General features: G+C 51.8%; 1 protein-coding gene across 2 annotated transcripts in view; it reads left to right on the forward strand.

Moving 5' to 3' along the window:
- Positions 1 to 19,113, forward strand: part of ELL (elongation factor for RNA polymerase II) — a 79,281-nt gene that overhangs the window by 40,454 nt on the left and 19,714 nt on the right. For both annotated transcript variants that reach the window (XM_072786698.1, XM_072786697.1), the window contains exons 2-5: positions 8,905 to 8,952; positions 15,383 to 15,504; positions 15,930 to 16,093; positions 18,417 to 18,691. In XM_072786698.1, coding sequence (XP_072642799.1) covers positions 8,905 to 8,952; positions 15,383 to 15,504; positions 15,930 to 16,093; positions 18,417 to 18,691 — 609 coding nt within the window. The remainder of the gene's footprint in view (positions 1 to 8,904; positions 8,953 to 15,382; positions 15,505 to 15,929; positions 16,094 to 18,416; positions 18,692 to 19,113) is intronic.

Below are 19,113 nucleotides of genomic sequence, written 5' to 3' on the forward strand. Positions count from 1 at the left end.
CTGGCTCTGTCCCTTTTCCCCAGATGATGTGCAGACCCTGTGCTTGTCCCTCTCACTGGCCTTGCCCCGTGTCCATTCTGTGTGGTACATGTGTACTTTTATTTTAAACCTTTTATTTTTTAAAAAGATTTTATTTATTTATTCATCACACACACACACACACACACACACACACACACAGGCAGAGACACAGGCAGAAGGAGCAGCAGGCCCCATGCAGGGAGCCCGATGTGGGACTCGATCCAGGGTCCCCAGGATCATGCCCTGGGCTGAAGGTGGCCCTAAACCGCTGAGCCACCCAGGCTGCCCTGTTTTAAACCTTTCACATGGAAATATTAACATGTGGAGATGACAGAGATGAGAACCATGGGCCCTGTGCCATCACCCAGCCTTGCCCTTTGTGAGTGCCTGACCCTTCACATCTCAGCTCTTCCCAGTGCCGTCCCCCCCTTTTCTTTGTTTAGTCTTGCTGGAGCATTTTTTAAAAATATTTTATTTATTTACGAGACACACACAGAGAGAGAGAGGCAGAGACATAGGCAGAGGGAAAAGCAGGCTCCATGCAGGGAGCCTGATGCGGGACTCGATCCCGGGACCCCAGGATCACGCCTTGGGCCAAAGGCAGATGCTCAACCGCTAAGCCACCCAGGTGTCCCTTGCTGGAGCATTTGTAAAACAATTCTAAGTATCTTCATTTCACTCTTGGCTTTTTCAGTGACCAAGTTGAATGGTAACAGGTATGGACTGTTTTTTTTTCAGATGATCTTTACACAGCTCTGTGAGAGCACCTGAGGCATAGCCCCTGGCACCCTTGTAAGGCTGTCTCCGCTTGGGTCTCCACGTGGCTGGGTCCACATAGAGCCACACGTGATGTCCATGTCAAGTCTGGTAATTTATAGCACTCCATCCTTCTTCCTTTTGTGCCATCCATCTGTTGGAGAAATCAGGTCATTTGTCCCGTGGAATGTCCCACATTATGGCCCAGGTTCTGCTCTGTTAATTGCTTTACCCTTTGTTTTCCTCAGGGCAACAATTAGCTCAGGGCTTCTCTGCCTCGACACTGCTGGTATTGGGGGCTCGATCACTCTGGGGTGAGGCTATTGTGGGCACAGCATCCCAGGTCTCCATGTACCTGAGGCCAGCAGTGCCCTCTTCTCCAATGAAGTATATCTCTGTCCCATGGGGCTAGGATCACCCAGGTGACCCTGAGTGGAACTCAGTGCCTTACCCAGTGTGCTTCCTGAACCTGGAGGTGGATTTTGCAAGCTACATCCTATTGCTTTGCCTGGGAAATGCTCTGCTCCATGGGGCTACACAGGGATTCTGGCCATGGTGAAGTTCTAACTTGTCCTCTCCGGGACCTAGCATAAAGGGGTCTTGGGCAGCATTTGATGCCTCCTCCCACAGGGCTGCCTGTTCCCCAGCTCTACTTGCTCCCTGTGTCTTCCATCTTTATGGTACCTGCAGGGTGCTCTGTGGTGATACCTTCTCACTGCCCATCTCCACCAGTCCTCCTGACTCATTTGGGCTCTTGGCTAAAACACAGCACCAACAGTGACACTTGTCCCAATGAACTCCTGCCTTTTTTTTTAAGATTTTATTTTTTCATGAGAGAGACAGAAAGAGAGGCAGAGACATAGGCAGAGGGAGAAGCAGGCTCCCTATGGGGAGCCTGATGTGGCACTTGATACCAGGACCCCGGGATCACACCCTGAGCCGAAGACAGACACTCAACCACTGAGCCACCCAGGTGTCCCTGAACTACTGGTTTCAAACCCCGCACATGCCCAGTAGGAGATGGTGTTCTGCTACACAGAGTCCTGATAAGGCCAGTGGGAGGGGTGGCTCTTGAGGACCCCATACCACTGTCCATGCCTGTTATAGTCATTGCTGTCACTGGGCTGCTCAGCCCCTGGGTAGGATGTGACTTGTGAGCCTGTGGTGGGAGTAAGGGGGTCTGCAGAGACTAGAGGCATTATGTGTAAGCCAGCCTGAAGCATAAGTACTGAGCATGATGACGCATGCAGACAGGTGGTACCTTGTTCCAGAGACTGTTATAGGAAGTTACATTACCTGGTGACTCACTAATCACAGTCTGGGGGAATAACCCAAAAGCTGCCAAGGCAACAGGGAAATGGACAGCACTCCGGCTAGTCTGATGGACCCTCCTGGCCTGGGCATGTTTGCCACCTTTTGCTTTCTGTCCTGCTGAGAACGCGAGGTAACAGGGTGACAAGGCTCCCCTAACAAATGGTATGTCCCTGGTCCCATAAGCTGTTGCCCCTGCAGGGAACAGCCAGCCAGAAGGCAGTGATTGGATTGCCAGAGTGTTGCAGCTGCTGGGAGCCAGGCTAGGTGAGTCCAGAGGGTAACCACTGGTCCTGCTGTGAAGGCATCTCTGGCAAGGGCTCTGGCTGCTTGCTCCACAGACACTGTTGGTGCCACACTGTGGGGGGTGGGGGTAGTCCACAAGCCCAGGGGAAGCCTTGCCCCCACTACACTGCCGCTGACTTCCATTTGCACCATGCCTTCTCACCTACTGCCACTGTCTCACTGCTCTTCTGCTGCTCAGCATCTCTGCACTGGCCTCCTCCTGCCTTGGTTCACATCTGTTCTCTTGCCGTGTGCAATAAACCCCTCACTTGATCCTTCTATGTGCAGTCATGGGCACGTGGTGGGGTAGCCAGTTGTCCTGCCCTGCGTGCCATGCTCTGTGAGGCATGGCTTGGGAGCCGAGGGACTCAGGAAGTGCCCCTTGAATACATAAAGGGGAAAGTTGGTCGAACCACGCTAGAGGTGCATGTCTAGCCTGTTCAGGAGGCAAATGTGTAGAGTCTGGCTACTGCACTCTCCCAGGGCCATGGCTCAGGGAGGTCAGGGTTAGCTTGGTACTGGGAGAGCACAGCTCTCACATTAACCTTGTGCCTCGGGGGGATCCCTGGGTGGCACAGCGGTTTGGCGCCTGCCTTTGGCCCAGGGCACGATCCTGGAGACCCGGGATCGAATCCCACATCAGGCTCCCGGTGCATGGAGCCTGCTTCTCCCTCTGCCTGTGTCTCTGCCTCTCTCTCTCTCTCTCTCTGTGACTATCATAAATAAATAAATAAATAAATAATTAAAAAAAAAAAAAAAAAAAACCTTGTGCCTCGGGTCATAATGATGTCAGGGCCCTGGGATAATTTGCTTCTATCTCCCCAATCCCGCTCCACCCAGTCCTTGTGCCTCATTGCTACCCTTAGAAAGGCTGCACTTCCAATCCTGTGCTTCGTCACTGTTATTTATGCCTTGAATAGTCAGTGATCTATAGAAATGTAACAATGAGAAAAAGTCTCTTGTGTTCATATACATATTCCCCGTGACCCAGTGTTCTTGACCCTGTGTGCAGATCCACATGTCCATCTGGTATCACTCTCCCTCCTCTTGAAGGACTTCCAGAACCTTCCCTACAGTGCAGATCTACTGCAAAGATTATCTCCGCCTTTGTCTGCCTAAACAAGCTTTTGTTTCACCTTCTCTTTTCACTGGATAAGTTTGGCATTCATTGTTCTTCTCTCAGTATTTTACAGACCTTCCATGGTCTCCAGGCTTTTTTCTGATACTTAGCTTTGGGAGTCTCCTCTTTGCTCCTTGGTTCATAGCATGTCAGTCTGTGGTCATACTGATTTGCCTGTGGTGTGCTGTGACATGGTTCTTTGTTTTCCTGCTGGCATTTCTTAGATCTGTGGAATTACTGTGTTCCTCACATTTGGGCCATTATTTCCTCAGATACCATGCTCTTGGGATTCCAGTTATGCATATGTTGGAACTCTTGGTACCATCGTCCCACAGTTCACCAAGGCTGTATTCATTTTCCTGTAGACGTCTTTTCTTTTCTTGTCTTTTCTTTCTTTTTTTTTTTTTTTTCTTTTTTTGTAGACTCTTTTCTGTGTGTGATTCATTTTGGATAGTTTCTGGTAGTTTGTCATCAGGTTCATCACCTTTTCTTCCACATTGTCCCATATTTATCCCACCTCGAGAGTTTTCCTTTCCAGATATTGCATTTCTCAGCTCCAGAAATTCCATGTGGCTCTTTCCTCCTACCTCATATTTCTCTTCTCACCAGTTCAAGTTTCTTTTAAGCCCTTGAACATTTTTCATATGTAATAGTTGCTCTAATGTGAGGCCCTTGTCTGTCAGTTACGTTGTCTCTGTCCTTCGTGAGTCTGTTTTCGTTGGCTGAATTTTCTTCTGGGTTGGGGGGGTCACACTGTCCTATAGCTTCACATTGTCTGGGGGTTTCTGGTTTTGGATACCAAGTGTTGTGAATTCCATGCGGTTGTGTGGTGGATTTTGTTATCTTTCTTGAAGTGTGTCAGTTCTGCTGCTGGCTGCTGGCAGGCAGTTTGGTGAGTGGTGGATCACCTGATCCTGCGGAAGCTTGTTTCTGAGATTTTTTTTTAGTAAAGGGAACTGAGAGAAGCCTTTACTTGAGGGCTAGTTTAGCTCCACTGCTGAGTGGGGTACAGTGAGGACTCCCTTGGACTGGCCATATATGGCATCTCTCAGGCCACATCCTCTGTCTTGGGGCCCTGGGTCAAGGAGTGCTCCCGAGCCTTCAAGGGGAGCAGTTTAGTCCGCTTTGAGGACTCCAGGAGAGTCTTCTGTACTGCCCCCTACTCCAGGGGCCTCTACCCACACATCCAGCCCCTTCTGCCTCCCCAGCCCGTGATCTGGAAAGTTTCTTGAGGCAGTAAGCTGAGTGGTCAGAGGCTGCCACAGGGGCCCATGGCATTTGGGATTCCCCTTAGCCTGCCTGCCCCACCCTGAACCTAACCTCCTGGACTCGGGAAAGGTAAGAATTGGTGAATTATTCAGCTAGCTTTATTCCAGTTGGTTCCTGGAGGTGACAACCTTGATGCATTTTGAGTCATTCAAATTTACTTTACAGTAAATAGCTGAGAACTTATGTTTAGAAAAATAAAAACCTCACTTTGGTCTAAAAACAGATTTCCATTGCAAGTAGCACCCCCGCCCCCAACAAAACAGTGTGTGCCAAAGACCACTCTAGTGGATACTGGAGATACACAAGTGGTTTCAGTACATTTTAGAACCCTTCAGAAATTTCTCTTAAACCTTCTTATAATGATTTTAATTCTGTATTCTTCATTAAAATGTTGCTGGGTCTCTGACCTGGGAATTTGTGGCAGGTGGGATGGTCACATGCCATTGTGCAGGACACTCTACATCAGATTCCTGTAGCCCTTGGAGAGGTGACCCAGCTGGCACCCATGGTCCCTCCTAGAAATCTTAAGGGGGTGTAGGGGCACAGTGGTGAGCAGGTGCCCAGTGTCGAAAAGTCTGCACAAAAGGTCAAGGAAGCCTGCCCTGGGGTGGAGGAGCTGATGGGCAAGAGCCACAGTTGACTTATGCAGCCTCAGTAACACAGATTACCAGGGTTAGGTTCTGCTGGGCCTGTGAATGTGGCAATGACCATGACTGGCTGTCCACTGTTGGGTGGCGTGGCCTGAATGTCATTAGAACACACCTTGTTGTCCAGTGAGTCTGAGGGCGCTGAGGGCTGCTATTCTCTTTGTTCTGATGTCTTACCAAGTGGGGCCCCTTGCCCTCTGCTGCCTGCACAGAGCTGGCAGTACTTAGATGGGTCTGGTCCTGGTGTCTGTTTTTGTTAGTGGCTATAGACGGGGGTCTTGTGGGGAATCACCCAAGTATGTATGTGATAGAAGTGAATTGCTCTGCTGAGGGCAGAGGTTCTCCTGCTGGAGGGAGGACACACCAGGAAAACTTGTATAGCCAGGAGCCTGGTTTTGTGATTATAGCCAGGCCATATGGGAACATGCATTTGTCATTGTTGAGAAAGCCTGGGTTTTTAGGCTTCTCTGCCAAATGCTCTAATGGGTAAAGTCCACTGCCCTTGGAAAGTGGGTGACCGCAGGAAAGGAATCTTCTAGGTAACTTGCTTGACAGCTACCAAGCTAGTTAAATGCTTCACAAAATGGCCTACGGGGAGCGTGTGGTCCAGGGGAGGTTGGCCCACTACACCAGCTGGTGTGGGCGCTGGTGGTTGTCATCCAGGCACTATTGTGGCTGCCCTGGTGGTGTTCCTTCTGGGGAAATGCACCCTTTCTGGTTCCTCCCCATTATTACTCTAAATCCAGACTTGCATTGTCACCATTGTCATCACCCCTGCCCCCAGCCTTGGAACACACAGGCCTTGCACTGTTGATAGTAGAAGCACATAGTGCTAGAGTTAGCCCCAGGCTGGCTCCTAGGTGGGGGTCTGAGCTAACAGACCTGGAGGTGCAAGAAGCAAGCCCAGGTGCCCTCTGCCACTGTGGCATCCCATGTCTCTACTCTGGGCTTTGTACCTGCTGTTCCCTCTGCCAGGAGCAGCCTGCCTGCCTGCCTTTAATGATCAGGTGAGGTCAGTAGAGAGTTCATAGGACTGCATTGCCTTTGCCTTGGTGTTCCTGTGTCTTTTGCTGTTTCCTTCCATCTACTCTATATCCTGTGCTGAAAATGTTTAACAGACTGGAATATCTCCCCTGGGTGTTCAGGAATCTTCTGTGTTCAGATGATATTGGTAAAAGCCAGGAGTCTTCAGAGAAAGGCCCTCTGTGAACTTGAGAGTATGTCACAGCTGTCATGGAGGTGTGTTGATGGCCCATAGAACTTACTGTTTTAGGTGTAGAGTCTGTGAATGTTAATACAGTGCCCTAGAAGCTACCTGCAGCCACTGCCCACTCCCATCCACAGCCTAAGCACTCACTGATCTGCTTTCTGTCTCTTTACTTTTGCATTTTCTGAAAATTTATATGAACAGAATCATACAATGCAGGATGTCCTATGTTGAGGTGCTTTTAGCCAGTGGCTTTGAGATTTGTCCCATGTTGTGTCCATCAGGGATTTGTTCCTTTTTATTTCTGAGTAATATTCTGTTGTTACTTTGTCCACCAATTAATGGACGTTTGAGTTGTTGCAGCCTTTTGGATACTAAGAGTAATTCTGCTGTGCACGTTTTACGTAAGTTTTTGTGTAGACCCATATTTTCAATTCTCTTGGGTCTGTCCCTTGGAGTGGAAATGCTGGGTCATGTGGTAAATTGTGTTTAACCTTTTTAGAAACTACCAGATTGTTTTCCACAGTGGCTCTGCCGTGTGCGCTCCCACCAATGTGTTGGGTGTTGTCCTTTTTGTTTTAGCCGTCCTGATAGATGCATATTATCACCCCGGGAAATCTGCCCTTCGCTGATGATGAATAGTGGCTTTTCACACACTCATTTGCCACCTTGCAGGTTTTCTTTTTAGTCTCTGTCTTTAACCCAATCCCAAGCAAAAACTGCTTAAATGTTGTGTCTCCAAGGACCCAGCCAGGCCAAGGACCCCATAGGTGCCACGTTTATCATTCTGTGAATGTCAGTGAAGCCTGGGGGGTGGCGGTGGATGCTGTCTGGTTGTGGCTTATAGGATGGGTCAGCTGGTCCTGAGTCTGCTTTGGGGAAAGTCTGGCCCCTGTCTCTGAAGCACAGCAACCCTTGTGCCGGCAGAGGCTGGTTTCTGGTCCTGGAGGAGGACAGGGGGCTGGAGGATGCCCCATGTCCAATGGCCTGGCAGTGAGAAGTGATGTGCTTTGGAAGTGTAGGGTGGTTTCTAGGGCATCAGATCTTATGGGGTAAGTGCTAGTGCTAGGTGTAATCTCTCAGGATGTTTGGAAATTCTGTTGCCCCAAGTTCACTGACAAACTGCTCCAGATGACAGAGTCCTTGAGATTTTTGGCAAAAGAGAGGGCTCCTGGTAAACAAAGTGTATGTGTAGTGGGGGGAGAATTCGTGCGTGGCTTGTGTGGTCCCAGCTGGCTGAGCCATGTCTGCCTCATACAGCCACAGCCCTCATCTGAGCGACTAATGGACTCATGCACACCATGAGGCCAACCTGCCGGTTGGCTGATTCTTCTCATGAGTCTAGAGAGCTGCTTCACCCATGCAGGGCCTATGGTGGACCTGACGGTCTGGGTGGAGAGCAGACAGGTAATCACTCCAGATACCTGGTGTCTGGGATGTGGGGAGCCAGCGAGAGGGCCTCTTCTCACTGCAGATGGGTCTGAAGTACAGGCCTGAGAACAGGCTCTGAGGGAGGTAGGAGAGCCAGACCCTGGCTGCCATCTGGAGGAGGCTGGGGAGGACAGTGGGCACAGAAGCGAGGCAGGTTTGGGGGCTGAGGGAGGAGGTTGTGGTGACAAACTAGGACCATGCTGGGGGGTGATATGTTCTGTACAGAAGATGGGTGCTCAGGGCCCAAGATGGGTGAGAAGAAGAGGTGCGACCCTCCATCTGGATTCATGTTCTTTCTAAAATTCTGACAGAAGGCTGATCTCTGAATAGCTGAAGCTTAAAGTATTTTGAGTTTTTAAGTATATTTTTTCTTGTGACATTTGGAAATTGCGCCACCCCAAGCTCAGTGACAAACTGCTCTGAAACTGTGACGAGGGAGCTGAGCAGGCCTTGGGCCCTGTCCTGGCAGGGTGTTTGGTGGGGGCTGGGGGGTGGGGATCACCTCATCAGCCTGCCTTCTGGCCAACAGCACTCATTCATTGCAATTCCCTTCTGAGGGGGTGTCTCCAAAGCAGGGCGGTCTGGGCTGATACTGGTTTGGGGAGAACAGTGAGGGGCTGTCATCTCCTGTGTCTCCACTCTTAACTCTTTTATACCTGGCCTCCATGCCGTCGAGGAACTCCTACTGATCCTTCAAAATCTTGTTCCAGTGACCTTTCCTGTAATTTTCAGATGTATGTGTGTTTTCTCTCGCCTCTCCTAAAAACACTCTTACCTTACTCTTTCTATAACTGGGAAGTGAGTGTTTGGATTTCGAGATATCTTTATTGACGTTTTCCCATTTTGCTTTTTTGCAGGAGTCTGTTTCACTGAGACCATCAATACGATTTCAAGGAAGTCAAGGGGTGAGTCTTTTTTGTCTTAATCATATCTGGAATTGTGACCAGTATTCTCTCTGGCCTGTCATGGTATGCTGGGCACAGAAGCAGACTAGGGGCAGCATTTTGGTCCCATCCATCTCGGTGTCAGGCCAGGCACTGTGCGAAGCTAAGATCTGCTAGGTTGGTCCCATGGCCAAGGACCACATCAAGAGGCTCTCTGGGGGTAAATGCAACTTTTCTGTCCAGCAGAGCCTCCCTTCCTGTAGCCAATGCATAGCTGACTCTCAGGCCCCCAAATCTCTGTTCTGATCTAATCTCTGTGCTAATTCTAAACTGAAGTGTCCCAGCGGCCAGGCAGGCCTAGAGCTATGGCCTCCCCTGGAGGTGGTTTGTTGGTGGACCTGGGACCATGGATGTTTGATTTTGGTACTGGACTGCTGGATGGGGGGAGGGGCTTGTTATAGAAGCTCACCACTCCATGTTTTCTGAAACATCTTTATTTCATTCTAAATGATCATCTTCCAGAAAAATTAGAGAATAAGAAAAAGGAAAAGTCCACAATCCTTGCCCCCCAAGGTTTAGGACCTCCCACCGCCCCCATATCCCTCATCCACCAAACATGCCTTGGAACGCTTCAGTTTTTTTTTTTCTGGTCTTTATATTGCAAATTTTTTTTTTTTTTAATCTGAAATGTTGCCACAAGTGGCTGAGTCAGTTTCCACCTGACAGCTGGGCGTCTGCCTCCTTATGGAGGAGGTCTGTGGGTTTCACCTCTGCCAGGGTGCTCCAGAGAGACAGCCTCTAGAGGATCCATGTGTCTTTGTGTGTGCAAATGCAAAGATACCAAGAGATACATTGCAGTGCATTGGCTCACGGAGTTGTGGGGCTGATGAGGCTGAAGCCCATCCAGGGGCAGGCAGGAATGGGCACTGTGGTCCATAGGCGAGGTTCCTTTTTCCTCAGGGAAACTGAAGTTTCCCTCCTAAGGCCTTCAGCTGATTGGATGAGGCCTACTCAGACCATTAAGGATCATTTTCTTAAAGTCAGCTGATCATGGATGTCACCACATCTACAGAATACCTCCATCCAGATTAGCATTCGTGGCGTCACTTAGGGCTGTGGCCTGGCCAGGTGCACACATGAACTGAACTGACCATCATACCAAGACCTGTCAAGGTCAGCAAGATCCCCTGAAAAGCCCCAGACTCCCTGCTCCCCCGGTGCCTCCTCTGGGACATCTGCACCTCTGTCAGGCTCCTGCTGAGTCTTGTGGTAATCTTCTCTTTATCTTCCTTGGGACATTTCCCCAGGGGCAGAGGTCAGTGTTGAAGGCAGGGCTCCCTGGGCTTGCTGCCAGACTGGCCTCATGGCGCCCTCTGGTGGCCAGTGGTCGTGCTGTGCCCTCAGTGGTCAGGGAAAGATGAGGAAGTGGATCTATGCAAAGGGCCACTGAGATCAGTGGCTTATCTAGTGAGCAGCATTTTCTGGTCATGAAGACACCACCTGGCCACTCACAGGAGCCACAGAAGCACCACAGAGTTCTCCCGGACCCTGCCTTGTATTGCCCAAATTTCTGTGCAAAGCCTGAGAGCCACATCCATTCAATTAAGGATCCTACTACCTTCAATTTAGAATCATGCTTTATCTGCCTTTTTTTGCTTCCTGGATTTTCTCATGCATAACAGAAGAACCTAAAGGTTCTGAGGGTACTGAGGCCCTGTGCCAGAGTTCTGGCCAGGCAAGTCAGACCATGATTCTCCATAGGAGGCTATTCCCTGTGTAAGCCCGTGTGAGGGTTAGGGGGTGCCAGGTTGCAAGGAGGGGTGCTATTCTTTCTCTGCTTGCTGTGAAGAGTCAGGCACTAGATCTACCCTCTTTGTCCTTTGGACCTTGTTCTTCTCTTCCTGGGCTTTGATGGGATGCATCCCCTCATCCCTGCCAGTTGTGAGGAGCGTGGCCTGGCTCTACGCACATAGCAGACACTCTCTTTGCCAGGCTGCATCTGCATAGTCAGCCTGATGCCAGAGGAGGCAGGACACCTGGGCTCTCCCCTCCTCCTTCTCCCAGGTACTCAGCTGCTTGTGCATAGCTGAGGTTGGAGGTGGAGCTGGTGAGGTAGGCTGGACAGAGAAGGAGTAGAAGGTCAGTGGGGGTGGGGCTGGGCAGGCTCTTTCAGTGTTCATGGTGCCTGGGCTGATTCCACATTTGGCTCTTTGTAGGCTGACAGGAACTCTCTTTCCCAGAGGCCCATGAAGCTGACAGACTGAGACCCCATCTGCCAGCTCCTTAGCTTGGGGACCTTGGCCAGTTCTTTTCACCATCCCTCAGCCTCCTTGCCCAGGGGATGGGCTCTCTGCCTCAAGGGTCGTGTATGTGTGTGTGTGTGTGTGTGTGTGTGTTAATGAGGCCTTAGGAGAACCATTGTCTGTCTTGTGGCCCAGAATGAGCTCACTCAGCTCCTTGTACACATTCCCCCTTGGTGTGCACAGCCAGCACAGGGCTTCAGCATTGAGCACCGCCAGGGGTGGGAGTCTGATCTGGCCTGGCCACCTCCCTGCCTGTGCTTGCAAGCACCATGAGAGCCAGGCCTGCCCAAGGAGGTTGTGGCATGCATCTGGGCCATGGTATTAGCGGGTTCCTTGGAGTGACTAACGGCATGTGCCAAGTTGTCCTGTGAGCCATGTTGGGCCTCTAGGGTGCCATGTGCCAGAGCTAGATGTTCATCTTTGTTTCATTTGCTGTGTACATGTTTGTTTGCATTCTCTGCCTTCTCTCAGATACTGAGCTGGCTGAGACCTGGGCCTCTCTGCTGTCCACAGGTCACTTCTAAGTTGTTAACCTCTGACAGCTGGCGAAAAGCCTCTGCAGGGAAAGAGAAACCCCCACCTGGCCAGCCCCACCCTGAAACTCTTCAGTTGATGAAAAAAGAGAAGTAGGGTCAGTATCCAGGGCTGCTTAGGGTCTTCACATTTCCCTGTGCTGCAACAGGAGCCTGCACTACAATTTCTAGAATGAGGTTTGGCAGGTCTGGTCAGAGATGTTTGACCAGTTTCTGTGTGTCTAAGAGTCATCTCTTCGGGAGCAGTTAGGGACATAAATAAGATTGAGCCACTAGGGTGCTTGTAGCTGCGTTGTTTGTAACAGGGACAATTTGGAAACAGTCTAGAAAATTTTTGAAGTGGGGGTTTCAGAAATTGGGAGCCATTTCCAGGAGGAGGGGCGGGTGTGTCCTCCTTCTACTGAGCTTCCTGGGTGAGTGAAAGCATGAAAGTGGCTCTTGAAATGCAAGCAGAGCTTAGAATGCACCCTTGGGTTGGTATTGAGGGAGTGCCCCTGGGTGGAAGAGGAGGCTTTGCTCTTGGAAGTCAAGTTCAGCAATAGTAGTTCTCATTACCCAGAATATGTTTATTCTTAGGCTTCCTTGAGAAGTGAAAATAGCTAAGGAAATGTATGGCCTGGAAGTACCTCTGACCAGAGAGAAGACTCTGGGCATTTGGTGTTTGGGTTCCTGTGTATGCCGGTTTACCTCATGCTTACCTGAATAGAATATCAAGTGCTTCCTCTCCCCACCCCCAGTTTTTTCCCCCAGGACTTGCTTTGTCTTTTCACAGCCCCCACCTGCACCTACACTGTACAGGAGGCCCTGCAGATGGGTGGGGGGAGGAGGCAGGCTCTGCTTGGGACAGATTTCAAAGGGAGGGGCTCTAGCCAGGGACCTGTGTCCCATCACAGGCCTCAGAGGCAGTCAGGGCTACCCAGGAAGGACAAAACTGTTTGGTGCTTCAGGTCTATGCACACAGACACTAATTAGGTTTATAGTGACGTAACCTGGAGTCAGGGCTGACATCAGACACACCCAAATCTACGTGCTTAGGCCAGCTGAGGACCACATGGTGGCCCCCATGAGGCAGCTGAGACTTGGTCCAGAAGGTACATGTTCTGGCCAAGTAGGGCCGAGTTTCGGGCCACATCCTGGAGCATGTTCCAGGCTCTTCGCTGACACACAGAAAGCCATGCATTCCTGGGCTATTCATCCCCATCTGGCTAATTTCCCTGCCTGGTTCCTAGTGACTGGTAACCAATAACAAGCGTTGTTAAGGAGCAGCAGAGCAGCCTGTTAACTAGAGGATTCTACAGGCCATGGTAGTGCTGGGGAGGAGCTGGGACCAAGAGAATGGGTCACAGCAGGCTCCTGGAAAACCTCCCTTCTACCTCCCTTCCTCCCCGACTCAGGTGCCCCCCACTTTGTCCTGAAGGATACTAGAGACCTTTTCCTCTGTCACGAAGAGCATCCTGTTCCCCTATTAGTCAGTTTCAAGCCTTGGGTTCCCCCACCATCCTGTGGCTCCAGTAGCTACACAAGCCCACCTCTGGGCTCTGCACTGGAACTCCTACTTCCATAATGGATTTTGAAGGTGGACAGACACACCTGTGTGGAAAAGGTGTAGATGGGGTCAAGGGGTCACAGTGAAGAGCCCTCCCATAGCCCCCGCCCAGAGGCAAGCAAAATCACTTTGGGGCTCAGGCCTCAACTCCTTTCCTCTTCTCAGAGGTGACAGCCCAGTGAGCATCATTGTCCTTGAGGCAGCCACTGTCCTGAGCAGACTGAGGTGGAAAATGCTGCCTGGGGAGGCCACATCTCCACAAGAGTCAAGATGGGATGAGGGAGAGGGTCAGGGATAGGGTGGAAAAAGAGCCCCTCACGGCAGCAGGTGTCAGACTCCACTGGCAGCTGCTTTTGGTTTGCTGAGTTTGTGGCACACAAGCTTCCTGCTGCATTCTGGGCAACTGCGTCAGTGTGTTTCTGGCTTTGGGTACGTCTCCTGCAGTGACCCTTAGCAGCCTGGGCCTTGGCATCTTGTGCAGCGTGTTTCCAGCTACTTCTATGATGGGGAACGAAAGTCACATCCAAGAATGGTTGAGTGGACAGCACAGGTGGCCACAAGTGTTGGACAAGGAGGTGTCATGTGCGGGCAGGCCAGGGCTCAGCTGCCATATCTGGGAGCCACTCTGTGCCATGTTGGCTCTCGCTGTGCACATCCATGCCTCTCCTTGGGGTGGGGACTGACTGTATGCTGGGCGGGTCACTCAGTGTTGGGGGCCAGCTCTCAGCTGGGTGCAAATGCAGGTTCCCTGTGGATCCACACACCCACCACCCTGAGGGGCAGGATAGGGAGGCCATGAAGCCTGGTCAAGAGAGCAGTGTCCCTCCATGTGGCCTGAGCCACTGTGTCCTCAGTCTCAGGCCAAACTGCCCTAATTTACCTGTGACAGCTAAAGGGGTAGCTGTGACAGGGGTAGAACTCAGCTGGGACCATGTTCAATCCAGTGCTAATGAGAGGTGTTGGCGTCCTCACAACATTGGGGAGGATACAGTGCTTGGATATACAGAGGTGGTTTGGCAGCCCAGGGATGAGGCCTGAAGGTGGCCTGCCCATCCCCTTAACCTCCATTTACCACTTGTGTCCCCCTTCTGTGTCTGCCTAGCTGTGGTAAGCTCTTGCACTCAAAACCCAGGGATTACTGTATGAGGGGTCACCACTGGTGACAGAGGGTTCTAGAAGCCCATCCTGCACTCCAGATATGGCCCAGCCACGAGAACATTGTATCTTCCTACCAGCTTCCTCCATAGCCCCCAGGACTTCAGCCTAGGGAGGGTTGACCTGGAATCCTGCAGTGTCCTCTGGGGGCAAGGCTTTCCCACCTGCGCTGAGCCCTGCACTGTGGCTTGGAGCATTGCTGTCTATCTTGTCTGCCAGCCAGGCTCTCCATCCCTTCTGCAGAGGCACTGTCCAAAGTCAGGGTTACATTAACCAAGACATTCATCCTGTGTCACATGTAACTGTGTCATGGTTTGTTAGCAATGAGCCCCTCACCCCCCTCCTGCCTTGTTCTTGGCTGCTGGACAGTGAGTGGACATAGGTGGAGTCTGTATCCCACAGGGGAGCAAGTGTGTGATGTCTCCTGATGCCCATCTTTTTTTTTTTAATTTTATTTATTTTGAGTATTTTATTTATTTATTCATGAGAGACACAGAGTGAGAGGCAGAAACATAGGCAGAGGGAGAAGCAGGCTCCCCATAGGGAGCCTGATGTGGGACCTGATCCAGCACCCCAGGATCATGCCCTGAGCCAAAGGCAGACGCTCAACCACTGAGCCACCCAGGTGTCCCTCCTGATGCCCATCTTGTCTGATTTCATCTTCATGCATGTCCCAGGCCAGATCTGCCCCATTTGCTGGGTAGGACACTGGGTCTTGGCCTAGATCAATGTGGGGTCCCTGTTTCCAGGTGTGTGTTCGGTGTTCTATGCTCCTCAAGCCTAGGTACCATCACTGCTTAGAAAGTGCTTGCACATTCTCATTGTGTCAAGCTGTGGGGATGGTCTAGGGTCCAATGCGTGGGCCATCCCATGGTGTTGTGGACCTCTCAGTGATGTCTCCACTCTCCATGCAGCACATCTCCATCCCCCAGCCTGACTGCCCCACAGAGGCACGGACTTTCTCCTTCTACCTCTCCAACATTGGCCGTGACAGCCCCCAGGGCAGCTTCGACTGCATCCAGCAATATGTCTCCAGGTGAGGCCCCACCCGGGCCAGTGCCCCCTTCTATTTCTTCTTCTTTTTTTAAAATTTATTTATTTAAGTAATCTCTACACCCAGCATAGGCCTTGCTCATGACCATGAGATCAAGAGCCGTATGCTGTACCAACTGAGCCAGCTGGGCCACCCCAGTGTCCCCTTCTTTTACACAAGCCTTGCTGCTGCTTTCAACATGTCCATGGCACAGGTGCAGGTCCTGGCCTGCTGCCTCTGCCCAGGGGCCTGGGTTCCCTTGTTTCTTCCAGGTCAAGATGTGCCGTGTGGAAACCAAGCTGCTCAAGTTAGCACTGACCCCATTTCCCAGCTGGGGATAGTGGGGTGGGGGGAGGGCATGAGCTCCTAGACCGTCTCTCCTTGTCATCCCAGGAGTTCACCTTGGCTCCTGGCCCCTTATCTTGCAGCCATGGGGATGTTCACCTGGACTGCCTGGGCAGCATCCAGGACAAAATCACGGTGTGTGCCACTGACGACTCCTATCAGAAAGCACGGCAGAGCATGGCACAGGCTGAGGAGGAGACACGGAGCCGTGGTGCCATCGTCATCAAGGCTGGAGGCCGCTACCTAGGTGAGGATGAGGCCTGGGACTCCTCCTATGGGGGGCTCATGACTGTTGGGCAGCTGTGGTGGGGAGCAGGAAGGACTTAGGGCCTGTCCCGGCCAAGAGCTGGAATGGTGGGTTGATAGGTGCGGCCCCTAGCTGGGTGAGCCAGATGGTATGTCAGGTCAGAAAGGAAGGTCCTGTTGCACTGGCTGAGTTGGCTAGGGGCTGTGGCATCTGTTAATTCTCCAGTCTGAATAAGAGCCCCATGAACCCTAGGAATTCCAAATCCATGAGACCCTCTCTTAGGATCTGGCCTCAGGAATCTCTACCCATCAGGGAGATAGACACATTTCTCCACAGCAGGGCTTCAGTCTGTCCTCCTCCAGCCGCCACCCCTGCCCTCACCTGCCTGGTCGACTCTTCCCCGAGACCAACATGGTCAGTGGCAAGATGCAGATGGTGATATGTACTCTATGGCAAGTGCCCTGCTGCTGGGTTGGGGCCAATGAGGGGCCATAGGGTTGCAACTGGGAAGGAAATGTGTTGACTCCCTGCTGGATGAGAAGGCTCTGGCAGCTAATCATCTGCTTGGAAACAATTTTGGTGAAGTTGAGACACCAACAACATGAAAAGTGTTTACTTGTAGGAAGCTCCGTTCCTGCTTTAGTCCTCCCAGCACCTAGGCCCAGATAATTTCAAGAGTCATCAGGATTCAAGGCCAGGAGGAAGGGTGTGACCGGGTATTAGGTGTGAGAGAGGCACAAAATGGCATACAGCAAACCAGGACCTTGATGACATTGGGTCCTTTTTTCTTGTTTAAGAAAAGGTGGGAGGATTTCAAAGCGCCACGCCCCCCCCCCCCCCCTTCCGCCAGCCAGGAGTATGTGACTTCACTGGCTTGGCAGTGGGCTTGGCTCTGAATGAAACTGAGACGTCATTGCAGGAGTCCATTTGCCAGTAAATACTGTGTCCCAGTGGACATGGCTGTGCATGCTGAGGGAGCCTGTGCTCTGGGCTGTGAGCTGTTGCTGGGGATGGAGCCACCCGAGCAGCAGCCAGAATCCAAAAATGCTTCCCTTGTTCTCACCTCAAGGTGCAAGTGTAGACATGCATATATATATCTTAGTAAATTTCTGGTCCTTTGGCCAAAAATTTGGTCAAAAATGTGGTTTCTTATACTACTTTGGGTACAGCAAGAGTGTTGCAGGGGTTTTGGTTCTGGTGGAAGCCCTTGTGCCCTGGCCTGTGAAGCCACAAATGAGCATATCCCACTGTGTCAGGCCTCTCCTCGACCTTGCATTAGCCATCAGCTTGGTCTTCTGGAGACAAAGTCTGATCCTGAGGATTCTGACAGCACTTCTTCCTGTGTTAATTTGACAAGTTAGATTTAAGGGACAAGAGAAAAACAAAAAAACAAGTCCTCACGGAGAGCTTTCTGGCCCAAGGACGGGAGGCATGCACTGACCTCACTTGGCCGTGCATGTTTCCTCAGTGGCAGTGGTGCTGTCCAGGGTGGAGTAACAGTTTCCGAGTGGAGGCCCCTCCCTCCAGAGCAGTGCTGGAGTCTGTTTGCTCCAGGCTGCTGCCCCTGGGACTCTGAGCCATGTCTGCTCGAGAAGCATTTGACGGGGCTGGAGCTGGGAGCTGCTCATACCTGGGGTCTCCAAGAAGCTGCCCAAGTGGTCCGATACTTTTGTTCACTCATCCTTTTTCATAAAAGAGAATGGGGGATCCTGGGGGAGACAGCACAATGCTGTGATATGTAGGCTCTGGGGGCACCTGCCTCTCGCCATTCAGGAACCCCACTCTTTTTACTATCAGCCCCTTTTCCTGGTGTGGTTGGGCTGCCCATGATGAAGTCTTGAAGTCTGTGAAGGCTCTGAACACACTTCTGTTTCCTATAGTTCCTCTTTCTGACACTAGAGGCCCCACAAACGCCTGATGAACTGTGTATGGTCAGCAGATGGTGCTCTCACTTTTTTTTTTTTAAGATTTTATTTATTCATAGAGACGGAGAGAGAGGGGCAGAGACACAGTCAGAGGGAGAAGCAGGCTCCATGTAGGGAGCCTGACGTGGGACTCGATCCCAGGTCTCCAGGATCACACCCCAGGCTGCAGGCAGCGCTAAACCACTGTGCCACCGGGGCTGCCCTGGTGCTCTCACTTGTCCTGGGTCCCCACCGAGCAGGCCAAGCTGGACAGGGCTTGAACTGCCTTCCCTGGGGCTGTCGGCCTTCAGTGGGCATCCATGTACTTGCTCAGAACCTGGCATCAGCCCTAGGCAGAAAGACACAGAGGCTACCCCCTCACCCCCCTCAAAACCCTAATGCCTTGGCTCTTGTTGCAGGTAAGAAGGTTCAGTTTCGGAAACCAGCCCCGGGGGCTACAGATGCTGTGCCTTCCCGGAAGCGGGCAACCCCCATCAACCTGGCGAGTGCCATCAAGAAGAACAGTGTTGGTGGCATTAGCGGGGGCAGCGGGGTGTCTCAGAGGCCTTTCCGTGACCGCGTGCTGCACCTCCTGGCGCTGAGGCCCTACCGGAAGGCCGAGCTCTTGCTTCGGTTACAGAAGGATGGCCTGGCCCAGGCAGACAAGGATGCGCTGGATGGCCTCCTCCAGCAGGTTCGTGCTTCTTGCCTGGGGCCAGGTTGAGGGTCCAGTCAGCCTCTGCATAGGGTCTGGATACAGGGTGGGCTGGGAAGGGCCCTTCCCGGGGATCTCTTCCAAGATTCTCAGCCTACCTCAGAGCCTCAGCCTCCTGGGTTAGGGCGTGCTTAGGGGTGTCACGGACATGGCACTAGCCATGGTGGTTGCTGTCCAGTGGCCATGAGATTGGCTCTGAGTAAGGTCACACCCTCCTCCTCACTGTCTGCGGACACACAGGCAGCAGGAACAGCACGGAGGATCCTAGACTTCAGGTGCCTAAGGATTTTAGAATCACTCAACACATATGTGAGTGAGCAAGAGCTCAGGCTCCATGGTCAGGAAGGCCTCCTGCCGCTCACCAGCGCTGGCCCTGGGCAGGGGCTTTGCTTTTGGACGCT

Source organism: Canis lupus, chromosome 19, assembly GCF_048164855.1.
Source record: "Canis lupus baileyi chromosome 19, mCanLup2.hap1, whole genome shotgun sequence".
Taxonomy (NCBI): domain Eukaryota; kingdom Metazoa; phylum Chordata; class Mammalia; order Carnivora; family Canidae; genus Canis; species Canis lupus.